This window comes from Mustela nivalis, assembly GCF_964662115.1.
Source record: "Mustela nivalis genome assembly, chromosome: 11".
Taxonomy (NCBI): domain Eukaryota; kingdom Metazoa; phylum Chordata; class Mammalia; order Carnivora; family Mustelidae; genus Mustela; species Mustela nivalis.
The window spans coordinates 41896813-41910338 of NC_139030.1; the positions used below are offsets into that span (position 1 = coordinate 41896813).

General features: G+C 43.1%; 1 protein-coding gene across 1 annotated transcript in view; it reads left to right on the forward strand.

Annotated features, from left to right (window-relative positions):
- Positions 1 to 1797: 1797 nt before the first annotated feature.
- PDE11A (phosphodiesterase 11A) overlaps positions 1798 to 13526 on the forward strand; it is a 380751-nt gene continuing 369022 nt past the window's right edge. Inside the window, exon 1 of the mRNA XM_082689397.1 lies at positions 1798 to 3017. Within this exon, the coding sequence (XP_082545523.1) occupies positions 2106 to 3017 (912 nt within the window). The 5' untranslated portion in view covers positions 1798 to 2105. The remainder of the gene's footprint in view (positions 3018 to 13526) is intronic.

The window sequence follows — 13526 nt, forward strand, 5'->3', positions numbered from 1 at the left end:
TCAGTTGGTTAAGCATCTAACTCTTGATTTCATCTTGGGTCATGATCTCAGGAATCATAAGATCCAACCCTGCATCTGGCTTAGCACCAAGTCTGCTTGAGATTCTCTCCCTCTCCCTTTGCCCCTTCTCTACCCTCACCCCCCGCCATGCACATGTGTACTCTCCCTATCAAATAAATTTAAAAAAATATTTTAAAAAAACAAACCATAAACTGATCAGTGCTAGTAGATAGAGCATGCTGATTTCAAGCCCCATGTTGGATATGGAACCTACTTTTAAGAAAATAAATAAAGGGATCAATACATAGCAAATGCTTGACACACCTTGTATGCTTAGATTACTGCCCAGCTCCTGTGGGCAGTCAGCAAATATTAATGGAACTGGATTTCTCTGAAATAAGCAAATGAAGTTACCCCTCTAGCTTATGACTTTAACGAAATTCATGGACCTGGGAGAGTGGGTAAAAATGGTACATGGAGGGAGGATGTAAAACACAGTTCTTTGGATTAGGGCTACCTTGCCTGGCAGGGGCAGTAATCTGTAAGATTACTGTAAGAGGACTTACACTTACTGTGTAAGTCCTCTGTGTGTGTCTGCCACAGGGCAGCACTGTAAAGTCACTGCTTGCTTCCTCTCTAGCTCTTCTCAATTACCCTCATAGCTGGCTTTCTGTAAGGATATGTCTGGATTGTCCTGCTGTCCCAGGGAACTGGATAGTTCCCAGTCTGCTTTTGTTTCTCACCAAAGAGGAGACCCCTGAGCATTAAGAAAGTGTTATCAGCCTGCTGTTCTTTCCTGGAAAATCACCTACATTTAACCACTAGGTTTGGAAAAGGCCCAATGGAAACTTGATGTTATTCTCAGTCTAACTAGCTGAGACAAGCCAGATCTGGAGCATCCCTAGGTCTGGAGAAAGAAAACTTCTCAGAGAGGAGAAATCCTTACCCACAAGATCGAGGGTGTTGATAGGAAGGGGAGCATTGGTAGCCTTGTCAGATTGAATGGGGAAAGAAGAAAGATATGGTCAGTCATTCATGAAAAGAAGAGAAACTACTCATGACATGCAGGACTGGCTTGGAAGAAAGCCCCCTGAGGCCCTGAAGTCCACCTTGCTATATGCCCCTGCCAGGCAAGGTAGCCCTAATCCAAAGAACTGTGTTTTACATCCTCCCTCCATGTACCATTTTTACCCACTCTCCCAGGTCCATGAATTTCGTTAAAGTCATAAGCTAGAGGGGTAACTTCATTTGCTTATTTCAGAGAAATCCAGTTCCATTAATATTTGCTGACTGCCCACAGGAGCTGGGCAGTATTAGCGGGTAGTCCCAGGAATCCTAGGAACCAATGATCCACAGTCACATCCCAGAAAAAAAATCCCCCCTTTCCCTGAGCATCCTCATTTCCTCGGAGTCAGCTTCTGGGTGTGATGCCTGCAAAACACCAACACTTCCTCGTACTTGGGCTCCCACTGGGCTCCCCTGGGGCCGAAGGATTAAGGGGCGGGGAATTGGGAGGGCTGGGTTGGTAAGGAAGGAAGGAGGTGGAAGGAACAAGGTTGCGTTTCCCCCTTTAATCGTGTTCCAATCAGGAGTCGGCCGCGTTCCCAGGCGCCGATTCCGGCGGTCCAAAGACTCTTCCAGGAACCGCCTGGCATCCTGGGCGGCGGTGGACTTTGGCTGGTGCGGCGCCTGATCTCCCTCCTCCCACCCCTTTCCTCCCTCCGGGCTCCGTGCCTCACTCAGGGGCGTGTCCTGCCCTACCTCCCTTTCACAGTGGTCCACTCATCCGGTTACAGCGGCAGCGGCGGTGGCGGCGGCAGCCGGAGCGAGGACAGCTAGAGCTCCGATTTTCCAGACGGGAACTGTGGCCGCGGCAGCAGCTCAGTGGGGGCACCTGTGCGGAGGAGTAGCAGGACGAGGGGGTGGGGTTCCTGCCAGCCACTCTCTGAGCCCGAAGCAAGGGGCATCTCCCAGCTGCTCCGCAGAATCTCGCACCGAGCTGGGGATACTGGTGGGGATAGACATGTGCAGGACGAGCTAGAGGGCTAGGGTAGGCAAACATTCGGTCCAAGTGTAGAGTGGCAGTGAAAGCTGTGTCTGGGACCATGACAGCCTCCCACCTGGACTTTGGGGAGGTGGAAACTTTCCTGGACAGACACCCAGAGTTGTTCGAAGATTACTTGATGCGGAAGGGGAAGCAGGAGATGGTGGAGAAGTGGCTGCAGAGGCACCGGGAGAGTCAGGGGGCTGTAGGCACAAGGCCCGCAGTGGCCGGCACCAGCAGTGTGGCTCACAGTGGTGGCGCAGGCAGCGGCCGTGTTGGTGGTGGCACTGGACCAAATAGCTCTGCCAACAGCCAGCTCGCTCCGGGCGGCGGGGACTGTGGTGGGGTTCCCCTGAGTCCCAGCTGGGCCAGTGGCAGCCGGGGCGATGGGAGCCTGCAGCGGAGAGCTTCTCAGAAAGAGCTAAGGAAGAGTTTTGCTCGCTCCAAGGCCATCAACGTGAATAGGACCTACGATGAACAGGTGACCTCCCGGGCCCAGGAGCCCCTGAGCAGTGTGCGGCGGAGGGCACTGCTTCGGAAGGCCAGCTCCCTGCCCCCCACCACGGCCCACATTCTCAGTGCCCTCCTGGAATCAAGGGTGAATCTGCCTCAGTACCCCCCTACAGCCATGGACTACAAGTGCCACCTCAAAAAGCATAATGAGCGTCAGTTCTTCCTGGAACTGGTCAAGGATATCTCCAATGACCTTGACCTTACCAGCCTGAGCTACAAGATCCTCATCTTTGTCTGCCTCATGGTGGACGCTGACCGCTGCTCGCTCTTCCTGGTGGAAGGGGCAGCTGCTGGCAAGAAGAGCTTGGTCTCCAAATTCTTTGATGTGCATGCAGGAACCCCACTACTGCCCTGCAGCAGCACAGAGAACTCAAACGAGGTGCAGGTCCCCTGGGGCAAAGGCATCATTGGCTATGTCGGGGAGCATGGAGAAACGGTCAACATTCCTGATGCCTACCAGGTAGGACTTTGCATTGTCCCCCTTCCAGAGCCCCACTGGCTTGGAAGCTAAGCCTTCTGTTACCCTTTGGCGTCCAGGAACACATTAATTTAGATTCTTTACAAAACTAATCTTGCTACTTAAATTCCTTCTGAGTTTGGACCAGTTAGAATGTTACTACACCATCTTTGATATAATGGTCTTTTCCTAACACACAGTGGGTTGTGAACAGTTCATAGGTCACAAGGATAATTTTGCAGTCAATAATTTCACATGTTACTCTGTCAAGATTCCTTGTTTTTAAGCATATCAGTGTATGGTTTAAGACTGTAGTTGTGAGGTGCTTGAGAAAAATGTCTGCTCCAGAATACTAGTGTTAGTCTGAAGAAAATGGGATGTTGGTGTCTCTGATGTCTTTTGGGACTGTAATAAGTTTCATTCTCTTTTGAAGTTGGACAGGAAACAAAGTACCTAACTATTTCACATCCCTTACCTTAAAGTTGCATACATTTCAAGGCAGGGAAGTGGAAGAGAGGAGGAAAATCAGAGGAAGAATGGGCCTTTTTAATTGTTTCTGTTACTGAGTTTAGAAAGATTGGACAAATAGAGGGATTATTTATCCTGAGGTTTGAATATAGCATTTTCTGCAGGCAGCTTTTGGCAGGACTGAGCAAGTAGGCTTTTAGTTTGTGAAACAAATAAGTATTGATAATTTTTTAAAACAATTCCAAAGGCAATCAGCAGGGTAAACATGCTAGTTTCAAGTGAAAAAGGAACCTCAACATGCTGTTTTCTGGTATTGCTAAGCCTTTCATTTTCACGGCAATTTGAACTTGATATTAGATGCCAGATCCCAAAGCCCATCGGTTCTAATTTCTGTAGTGCCTCTTCACTGAATATGATGAAACTGGGTGTGGTGTCTATGAGATTTCTTCAGGGTTCCTGAGAACTACAAGTTCTTATCCTTGGTTATTGAAAGTTTTATGGTCATTTGCTGAGCACTTCTTTCAGGGTCTAACAGAGCTACCTGTTTCTCTAGAGTTTGGTAGCTGTTGTTCAGAATAGCGAAGAGTGGTGGGAAGGACAATGAGGGCAAAATTTTCTCTATTTCATCTGAAAGTTGACAATTTTACATAGAGAATGGAATAGTTTGGACTAAAACCGAGTTTCACATTTTCATGAGGTATCTGTCAGTATAACACTTTCATAGTCGGGGATGCCTGTCAAAATACCATCTTCATTGATGTTATTGATTAGGTGCCTTATTCATTATACCCTCTTGAAGGCTGATAGATTTAGATTAAGCAACCAATAAGTGAACTTTCACAAGTGTTTGTTTCTCTATGATCTTGAAAAGCCATAAGAAGAAATGAAAACATTTAACAGTTGCTGTGTTGAAGATTCTATAAAAAGTTGAACAATCAAAAAGTATTTTCCTTCCCATTAATTCCACATTCTTATTGTATGTTTGGGGAAAAAAAAATCTCTTCCTAGTTGGATGGTACTTGTAAGAGCCCAGAACTGCAGTCTTCTCTTCATTGCCTTTACTTTTCTCATTCTTCCCCAGCTGATACTCTCTTATTTCTATAGTCTTTATTTCTTGCTCTCCTCCTTCAACTCCCAGCTTATATTTAATATTGTCCCCATAATCATCTTTTCTTCCGGAACAGAAATCCCAGCTTCCTCAGCAGTTGGCTTGTCCTCCTGCTGCCTCGGATTGTGGCTAGAGGTGTTACCAGAGTTACAGACAATCGGATTTGTAGCAGCTGATATTTCTTCTGGGCCCTGCTTGTACTCCGGACAGAATGTAAAGCAAAGTTGCCTTTGATATTTGGAAGCTGACAGTGGGAAGGGAGAGTCCCCAGGGTGGCAGTGATGGCTATGGAAAAGGCCAGGTTTTAGGGAGGATTGGCAAAAGGCAGGCAGGGGGAGGGTGTGATATTGGCTGAGAATTTGAGATCTGTGTCATGCTTTGTCTTCATTTTGGCCTGGTCAGGAAGTTTCTCTTTTTTTTCAACACTGGCTTCTATTATATATTTCTAGATTTTTTAACCTGGTGTGTTTTTCTTTATTTTTTATGCTACTCTTCTTTTAAAATTACTTTTTTTCCCCTTTGTTATGGTACAGCATAATATGTAGTCACCATGAGTGTTACCTGGGAGAATTTCTTTTTTTTTTTTAAATTTAAATTTTAATTTTGTTTTTCAGCGTAACAGTATTCATTATTTTTGCACCACACCCAGTGCTCCATGCAATCCGTGCCTTCTCCAATACCCACCACCTGGTTCCCCCAACCTCCCGCCCCCCGCCCCTTCAAAACCCTCAGAATTTCTTACTCTCTAAGTCTCTCTCAGTTTCCTCATCTGCAGTATGGGAATAATAACATCTATATGGCAAAGATAAGGTAATTGTTTGGAAAGTAAAATGAGTATTGCATTATAGCCCCTAAAACAGTACCTGCCACATTGCAATTGCTCAGGAAATGGTAACAATTTATGATGACGATGATACTAGTCTGCTAGAATTCTTTTTCTTTATCTCATTTTTAATTGTTTTTCTCCTGATCTGGGACTGAGATGTGGACTCAGCAATTTTGACCAACCTACTCTTGCCCTGAGCCATGTTCCATCCTTAAATTAAGTATTTTAGAACCATCTTTACATTCAAGGAAGTTAGAAATATCTACTCTTATACCCTCTACTTCAGATTCCTCTAAATGTGATTGATAACACTTGACACTGTCCTATCTAATCAAATGTTTTATGCTTTGTTTCTTTTAGAAACTCATACAATATAAAACTTTTATGGAGTTGTATTATTGCTGCATCCTTTCTAAATTCTAGCGTTCCCCCCCCCCCCCGTCCTTTCCATTTCTGACTCTTACAGATTTCTCTTAATGGAAACTGACAACCTTTCAAATGTATGTTCTTTTATCACAGTGTTGGTATAATTCTGATCATATATAAACATTCTGAAGTTTCTTTGTAAAAATATAACCATGCTCTCTGATTCTTTATTAACTGTTTTTGTTATTATGTTTTTAAGGTGTTTCTTGCTCAGATTCAACTAGCATTCTTTTTCTTCTTCCAGAGGTGAAATTTTTACATGCAGAGTTTCAAAATTTGATCATTTGAAAATTAGACTCATGATTTTCGTGGGTTCAGAATATGGGTGAGGGAAAAGCATTAAAGACACTTTTGGAATTATGATAATAAGCATGACATTCTGGAGTCAAGAGTAGACTAATGAAATGCTAAAGTTGAATACAAGTTTTGACAGCAAAAAACCCTCCTCAGGTTATTTCATTACTTTCCTCAATTCATCTAAAAAAAAAAAAAAAACTGACTTGAAATTAGAAGAAAAAAAATTGCAAGTGGATAGAAATTCATTTTAGCTATCCTGTATGGATTATAGTGACTGCAATTTACCTTTTTTCCTCCAACATTTATAAGTTATTTAACAGCCCACTTTAATATAGTAATGAAAAAATTGCCCTCAAGAGGTTGAAAATAAGAGCACTCAAGTAACAGGTGTTCTCTTTGAGATTATTCTGAGCATTCAGAATATAGCACTTTAAACATTAATAAAAAGTGTGAGATGATATTTTTGTTCATGTTGATAATGACAATACAGGTGTTTGATGGGCTTTGGGTCTGAAAAGCAGCCAAGATGTTTTGTTAGGTGAACTGGGAGGAGGAAAGGGCATGACGCAGAAGGGTTGCAGGTGTGCCAGGCTTTCAGAAAATCTTGTCTGTTTACACTACAGATTCATTTATTCATTAGTTGCAGCAAACATACACCAAGCATGCATTATACCCAAGGCCTGGTAGGGGGACTAAGGCCTGGGTAGGGGGTCTGTGGGTCTAGAAAGGTGAGAGGACATGATATTTGCCCTCCAAACATTTATACCTGAGAGGCATATATTATACACAAATAAGTGAATTCCAAGTGCTGTACTTAATAAATGTTGCAAACTAAATGATTAGTCACAGAGGAGAATGGAGTCCCATTATAACTGGCCTCATGATGGAAGACTTCATGGAGGAGGAGCCATTCAAGCTGAAAAAAGGGTTAGATTTCACCATTGGAGATGGTTGTGGGCCTGGGGGTCGTGATCCTGGTGCAGCAAAATGGCTTCAGCAGAGAGACAGTAATAAGCAAGTACAAAATGCATATAGAGTACAGTGAGTGGTTTCATTTGGCCAGAGTGTTGCCCATGCTATACAATGAACATGCAAAAGTAATATGAGGGCAAAAGTGGAAAGAACCTTGAATGCTGACTAAAGAATATGAATTTTACTAACAGTCAGTGACCAACATTTACAGGGAGCCCTTAACATTTTAGCAGGACCAGGGTGGTGTTTTGGGTCACCTAATGGCAGTGGCCAATGGATTGAATGGGGGGAGGCTCAAAGCTATGGCAATAATTAACAGTCTATTATGATGGTCTAGTGGAGCCACGATGAACAACTGAACTAAAGCAGGAACAGTGGGAATGGGCAGCAGGGGACGGAAGGAAGATGTTCTGCAAGTGGGGGTTGGGCTGAGAGGAAGGGAAGTTGGTAATACCCAGGTGATATGGAGAAGGGTGACACAGTTATCAGTAACAGGAAAAGAAACTGGGTGATTAAGGATTCTAAGTAGAGCCAGCTACATAATATGTGGAGTGTAGTACAAAATGGTAAAGCAGGAGCCTGGCTGAGGGTGAAGTTAATCTTCTCTTCCCAAGTGTATGCTGTCTCGATCCACAGCAGACAGGTAGCTCCCTCATGAGAAACTCTGAGGGATAGGTAAGAGGCCCTCATTGAGTTCCCTAACTGGTCATAATGCTGCCAGCTCTGGGTGTGGGTGACCACAACCTTGCTCCTCTCTGTGCTGATATGGGACATGCACCTGACCCTCCCCACACTCCCACCCAGATCCCAACCAGAAGCAGAGGGCAATCGCAGATGTAGGGTATTGACCTCTCACTCAACCAGGGCGACATGGTTGTAGCCCCTGGTCACAAGGGGAGGGTGATGAGGTGGGAGGCCAAGGGAGACCCGGGACACAACAGAGCATGGGTAAATGACCAAGAACCAGTCCTGGGCAGGCAATCGGGCAAAGACAGAGTGTGAGCCAAGGCTTCAAGATTTAGGGTCATATGCCACTGCGCGATTGGGCTTCACTTAGAGCAAATTCAAAGATAAAATTGTTAAGGGTTTCATATAGTACAGCATTAAACCTCAAGCAGGGGGCCCCTTGGCAACTGTACCAGTCACGTGTCCATGAAGCTGGCCCTGAGTCTGAGTCATTTGGAGTGTTAGGTGGAGAGGTTCAATTTTATTTCAGCCTAGTGTCTACTGCTTCCTCTCACATGGCCTCAGCTCCATTCTAATTAAATTATGTGCCATTTTCAATGCCTGGATTGTGCTTTTCTATTTCTGTGCTTTTCTTCCTTTCTGCCAGGACTACACTTTCTCCATAGTTTCTCATTCAAATCTTGCTTTGCCTTCTCCTAATACAAGCAGGGTGGAGAGCTGATTGCTTATCCTTGACGAGAAGTGACGAAAAACAAACAAAAATGATCCCCAAGTTGTATTTAAGAATGCTATCTACTATACTGCCATATTTATTCTGTGTATTAAATAAGAATATGAATAATGATATTTTATAAGTCACTGTCCATGAATTTCATTTTAGAATATGCTCTACTAAAATAACTACATTTCAATGTGTTTGGCTTCAGAAGGGATTGATTTCATTTACCTAGAAATTCAGTGAGGAGTGTGCTTCATTCCCTGATGAGCCACTGCTGGCTGACTTGGGTCTTTGGTCCCGTGATTGAGTTGCTGAGATTTGCTTAAAAGGCAGACGGGGATCCCACCCCAACACTTAAAAGGCGTTACCTGAATTCTTACTTCAGCCTTGCACATAGCATTTTCAAAACTCCCCTAAGCCCACACACATGTTCACTAGACCAGAACCAGAATTGATTTTGTGCTCGAAGCAGGAAGCATTTGCTGTTTCAGCCCCTCTCCTGACAGACACATGATCATGATAAACACAGTGACAAATTGCTTTTGCTGCTCTGTACATGAGGATAGATTACAGAGAAGTACAGTTCCTACAGAATCCTGGGGAGGTAATTTAAGGTTAACTTAATTTTTTCCCAACCCATAAGCTAAATGTTTACGAATCTGACCAGTTTATTTTGGTTCCTGAGGTTTGGGTCACCTGTTTATTTGCAAGCCTGGCTTAATTTGGAAGTTAATGTTTCATGTTTAATATAGTGTTGAAAAGTCATATGAAGCTTTCCTCTGAAATAGCTTTGAGTTGTTTTACAGGAAAGTCAACCAGATCCTTGACATCCACTACTTGCCACTTTCGTTACTTATTTTAAGGGTGGTGTTTTGCAATATAACCACGTTCTTTTGGAAAGTGGAATTTGAATCATAAAAGAAGCTGTTTAGTCATAAAAGAGTGGGTTGGGTTTCTAATATTTTAGGAGAAACGTTGGTTCCTGGCCATTTATAGGCATTCAGGCTAAATTTATTTTTATTTATTTTGGGGATTAAAATAGTAAAGAAGTCCTCCTGGTATTAAAAAAAATGTGCATAACTCCAATGGTTTCTTATTAATTGGTTGATTTCACTGACTAAACAGTGGTTTTATACATTAATCATAAATTCTCTTTCCCATCATAACATATAGCTTTAGGCTACTGCAAATTTAGTACAAGAAATCTTTTTTATCTAAATGAAAAAAATGAGGAATCTTTGAGAGCTTTTTAAGGGTGTCAATTTTTTAAGAATTTAAGCATAATGATAGAAGGCAAACTGAAACTCCACTGTGGATTAATAATAACTCTATTTATGGAGCACTAATTATGAGACAGGCATTAGTTCATTAGCAAGCATGCTCTGTTTAAGCCTCTTGACAATTCCCAGAGGTAGCTATTACCTCCCTCCTCTTACAGAAGGAGAAACTGAGGCTTGAAAGGGTTGAGTGATTTGCTCAAAGTCACTCAGGTGGTGAGTGGTGAGAGAGATGGGACTCGAAAGGAGATCTTTGGACCGCGGAGCCTTCAGGCCCACCATCCCCGGTGTGGCCGCTACTGACCACTAACTATTAGACGCAAACTCACAACTGTCCCTTTGCCTTCTTTTCTCTGCCAGTTTAAATCCTCTCACCCCTCAAAGTCCTACTTCATGAAGCTCTTGCTAACCCCTGCCCCATCTCACCCAAACTAGACAAGATTTCTCTCTCTTTGATCTTCCATAATGCTTTAATGTATTTCTATTTTCATAGTACTATTGCTTTTTGGATACTATGTGACCTTTTGACCATGAATTCCTCAAGATCGAGATTGTGACTTCTTCACTTCATATTCTGCAATAGGTCATAGATGGATTAATGCAATTTTTTTCAACAGGGTAGTTACAATGATACCCCCTTCATGTGGCAAATTCAACCACCTCTTAAGCACAAAGTTCAGACTGCACAAGCCATATAGAGAGCTAAACCAGGAAATTCATCCCCTGAGCACATCTTTTGCTCTTTAGACCTGATTTTGTATATTTTTTTTCTTAAAGATTTTACTTATTTATTTATTTGACAAAGAAAGAGAGAGTGAGGGAGAGCAGGAACACAAGCAGGAGGAGTGGGAGAGGGAGAAGCAGGCTTTCCACTGAGCAGGGAGCCCGATGTGGGGCTCGATCCCTGGGATCATGACTTGAGCCGAAGGCAGATGCTTAATGACTGAGCCACCCAGGCATCCCTTGTCGATTTTTTTTTTTTTTTAAATAGGGCTTATGAAACCCAGATAACTGGCTAATTACCTGAATTGCTTGTCTGCATTAATCAGATCTTCTTATTAGTTGCTGGACCCTTGTCTCCCCAGCCCCTTCATTTTTATTTGTTTATCTATTTTTAAATTTTACTTCATTCCATGTGGAGACCATGGCGAAAATAGACTGCCACTAACCAAATACTAAACTAGCAAGAGCCTGCTGCCAACTTCTTCTTGGCCAAAGTGTAAGATGGAGCATGGCCATTCTGGCTAACTGAATTTTCTAGTTTTCTCATGATTACCTCATTCATTCAATACAACTTCTTGAAGGTAAAACACTCCTTCCAGGATAAGGTCTAATAGATGTTAGAATTTTTCTCTGAAAGTCTTTCAGACATGAGAGATTATATTGATTAACCTTGTATTTATTTTCTAGCAACATTGCACGTCCAAGTTTATTGATTACATTTCTTATGTTTCCCATACTCTGAAAAAGTCTCAAAAAATTCAACTTCTGAGATGGTTATATTTACAAACTGCTCATTCCCAGATATAGTTATTAGATGCCCATGGGGGCATGTCCAAGTGAGAGCTATCTCTTTCCCTACTATTCCTTATAGTTAGCATCAATAAACTGGGCTGGTTGCTACACCACCTCTCCATCCCTCCTCCCAGCTGAAATAACAAAGTAGCTAATGGTAAAACAAAACAACTACCCTTGGTATATAGATATGAACCACCACCCCTACATCTGAAGCGGAGGGGGCAACTACCAGAATGCTGAGGGAGAGTTCCAGCTGTGGGAGAGGGGCCCCCAGCCAGAGTTGTGGCCCGAGGGAGAGGAGCTCAGCCACTGTCGAGCATGACCTGGAGGAGAGGGAGCCAGGAAATGTTACCCTCCTCACACCCTCATCTCCTGTCGGTGTCACTCAGTGGTTGAACCCAGGGTTGGTTGAAACCAAGAGGGCAAAGGGAGTCCTCCCTGGCACAGTGATTCATAGCAGTCAGCCTTCTGGCACAGAACAGAGCCTCTCCAGGAGCCTCTGGAGAGCCAAATGGGGACTATCCAGAGTCATCAGGTTATTTCTTATTTTACTCACTGGGAATGTGAGTGTGTACAGAGACCAAGTCAGGTGGGAATACCCATCTTTGATTTGAACATTGAATTTCATCAGCATATAGAAAATAGTGATTGAAATCTGTTGAAAATGAGTTCAGAAATGCCATACTGGTATTTGGCTGTCTTGTTCTGTCCAAGTAGTTTTGTTTATTCCCAATATGCTATTTCCCAGAAGAAACTCCATAGGAGGCAATCTGGACCAAACACCTCTAACAGGGAAGAGATGACTTTGGACCAGTTAATGGAATTTTTTCCCTAAACAACCTGATTAAGCCCATTTGTCTGAGAAATGAATTCATCAATTACTAATCATCTTGTTAAACTGTAAAAGCCATCTGCATGTAATAGAACATGCTCTAGATTTAGAGATAATCTTGAGTTCTGTTCCCAGTTCTGCCTTAGTGTTTTCAGCTATAATAAAGGAATAATATGTCCGGACATGTCTATTCCATAGGATTTTATAAGGATCTACTTATTAAAACCAATACTAGGTTCTAATGAGATAACAAGAAAGAATATTCAAAAGGATAAAGTAAGAAATGTAAGGCTTTATGCATTTTTTAAACTTTTAAAAAAGATTTTATTTATTTATTTGACAGAGAGAGATCACAAGTAGGCAGGTGGGGGGCGGGTGTGGGGGAGCAGGTTCCCTGCTAAGCAGAGAGCCCGATGCGGGGCTTGATCCCAGGATCCTGAGATGACCTGAGCCAAAGGAAGAGTCTTAACCCATTGAGCCACCCAGGTGTCCCTTTATCTTAACCCATTGAGCCACCCAGGTGTCCCTTTATTCATATTTTTAAATGCACAGTCCAGCAGCTTTTTTCACATGACCTTGCCCCAGAAAGGTCCTTGTGCATGAAAGGAGAAATTTGATTTAAAATGTGATAGTAACTGTATTGACCATATTTTCTTATTTTCCATATTTTTGGTGTTCTGGTTTTGGAGTCACCGATCCTGCAAAGACTGCCCCTCTGAGGGGTAGCTAACTCCTAGAGAGAGCAAAGGACTCCCCTGCAGGTGCACCTGTGCTGTACAAACCAACCAGCCCGAAGAGGCCACATTCCCAACAATCTCCTTTATCAAACTCGCACACACCAAGCCTGAATCCCCCTGCTTATGTCACCCCAGGGCCGGGTCCCAGACAACTAGGGACCACCCCTAGAGTCCAGAGCCTACTGAAATTCTTCACACTACCCAAAACCTAATTGACCTAAGGACCCTATCTTTCTTCTGCAGTTTCTTCCCAAGAGAATCCCAATAAAGTCTCTGGGCCATGTTCTTCCCTCTCCATTTCTGCCTCTTGACTGATTCTGGTCCTTCCCCATGGGGCCCTGCATGGTGTGCCATGCCTCCTGTGTTTGAGGATTTGTAAGTATAACCTTTCTCCTTCAAAACAATGATTTCCATGTCTGTGTGTCTTACAATACTGGATTGAAACAAATCTCAGGCACATTTCAGGATAGTACCATCCAGACATAGGTGATGATTCCTTCAAAATGCAAAGTAACCAAATGCTTTAACTGAATTTTGGACTGTCAGGATTTACTGGCCATAATACATATCGTGCATATGACAAGCATAGTTATGTTAATTTTTTTTTGCAACTAATGAATATGCCTATTTTTCTAGTGTAACATGT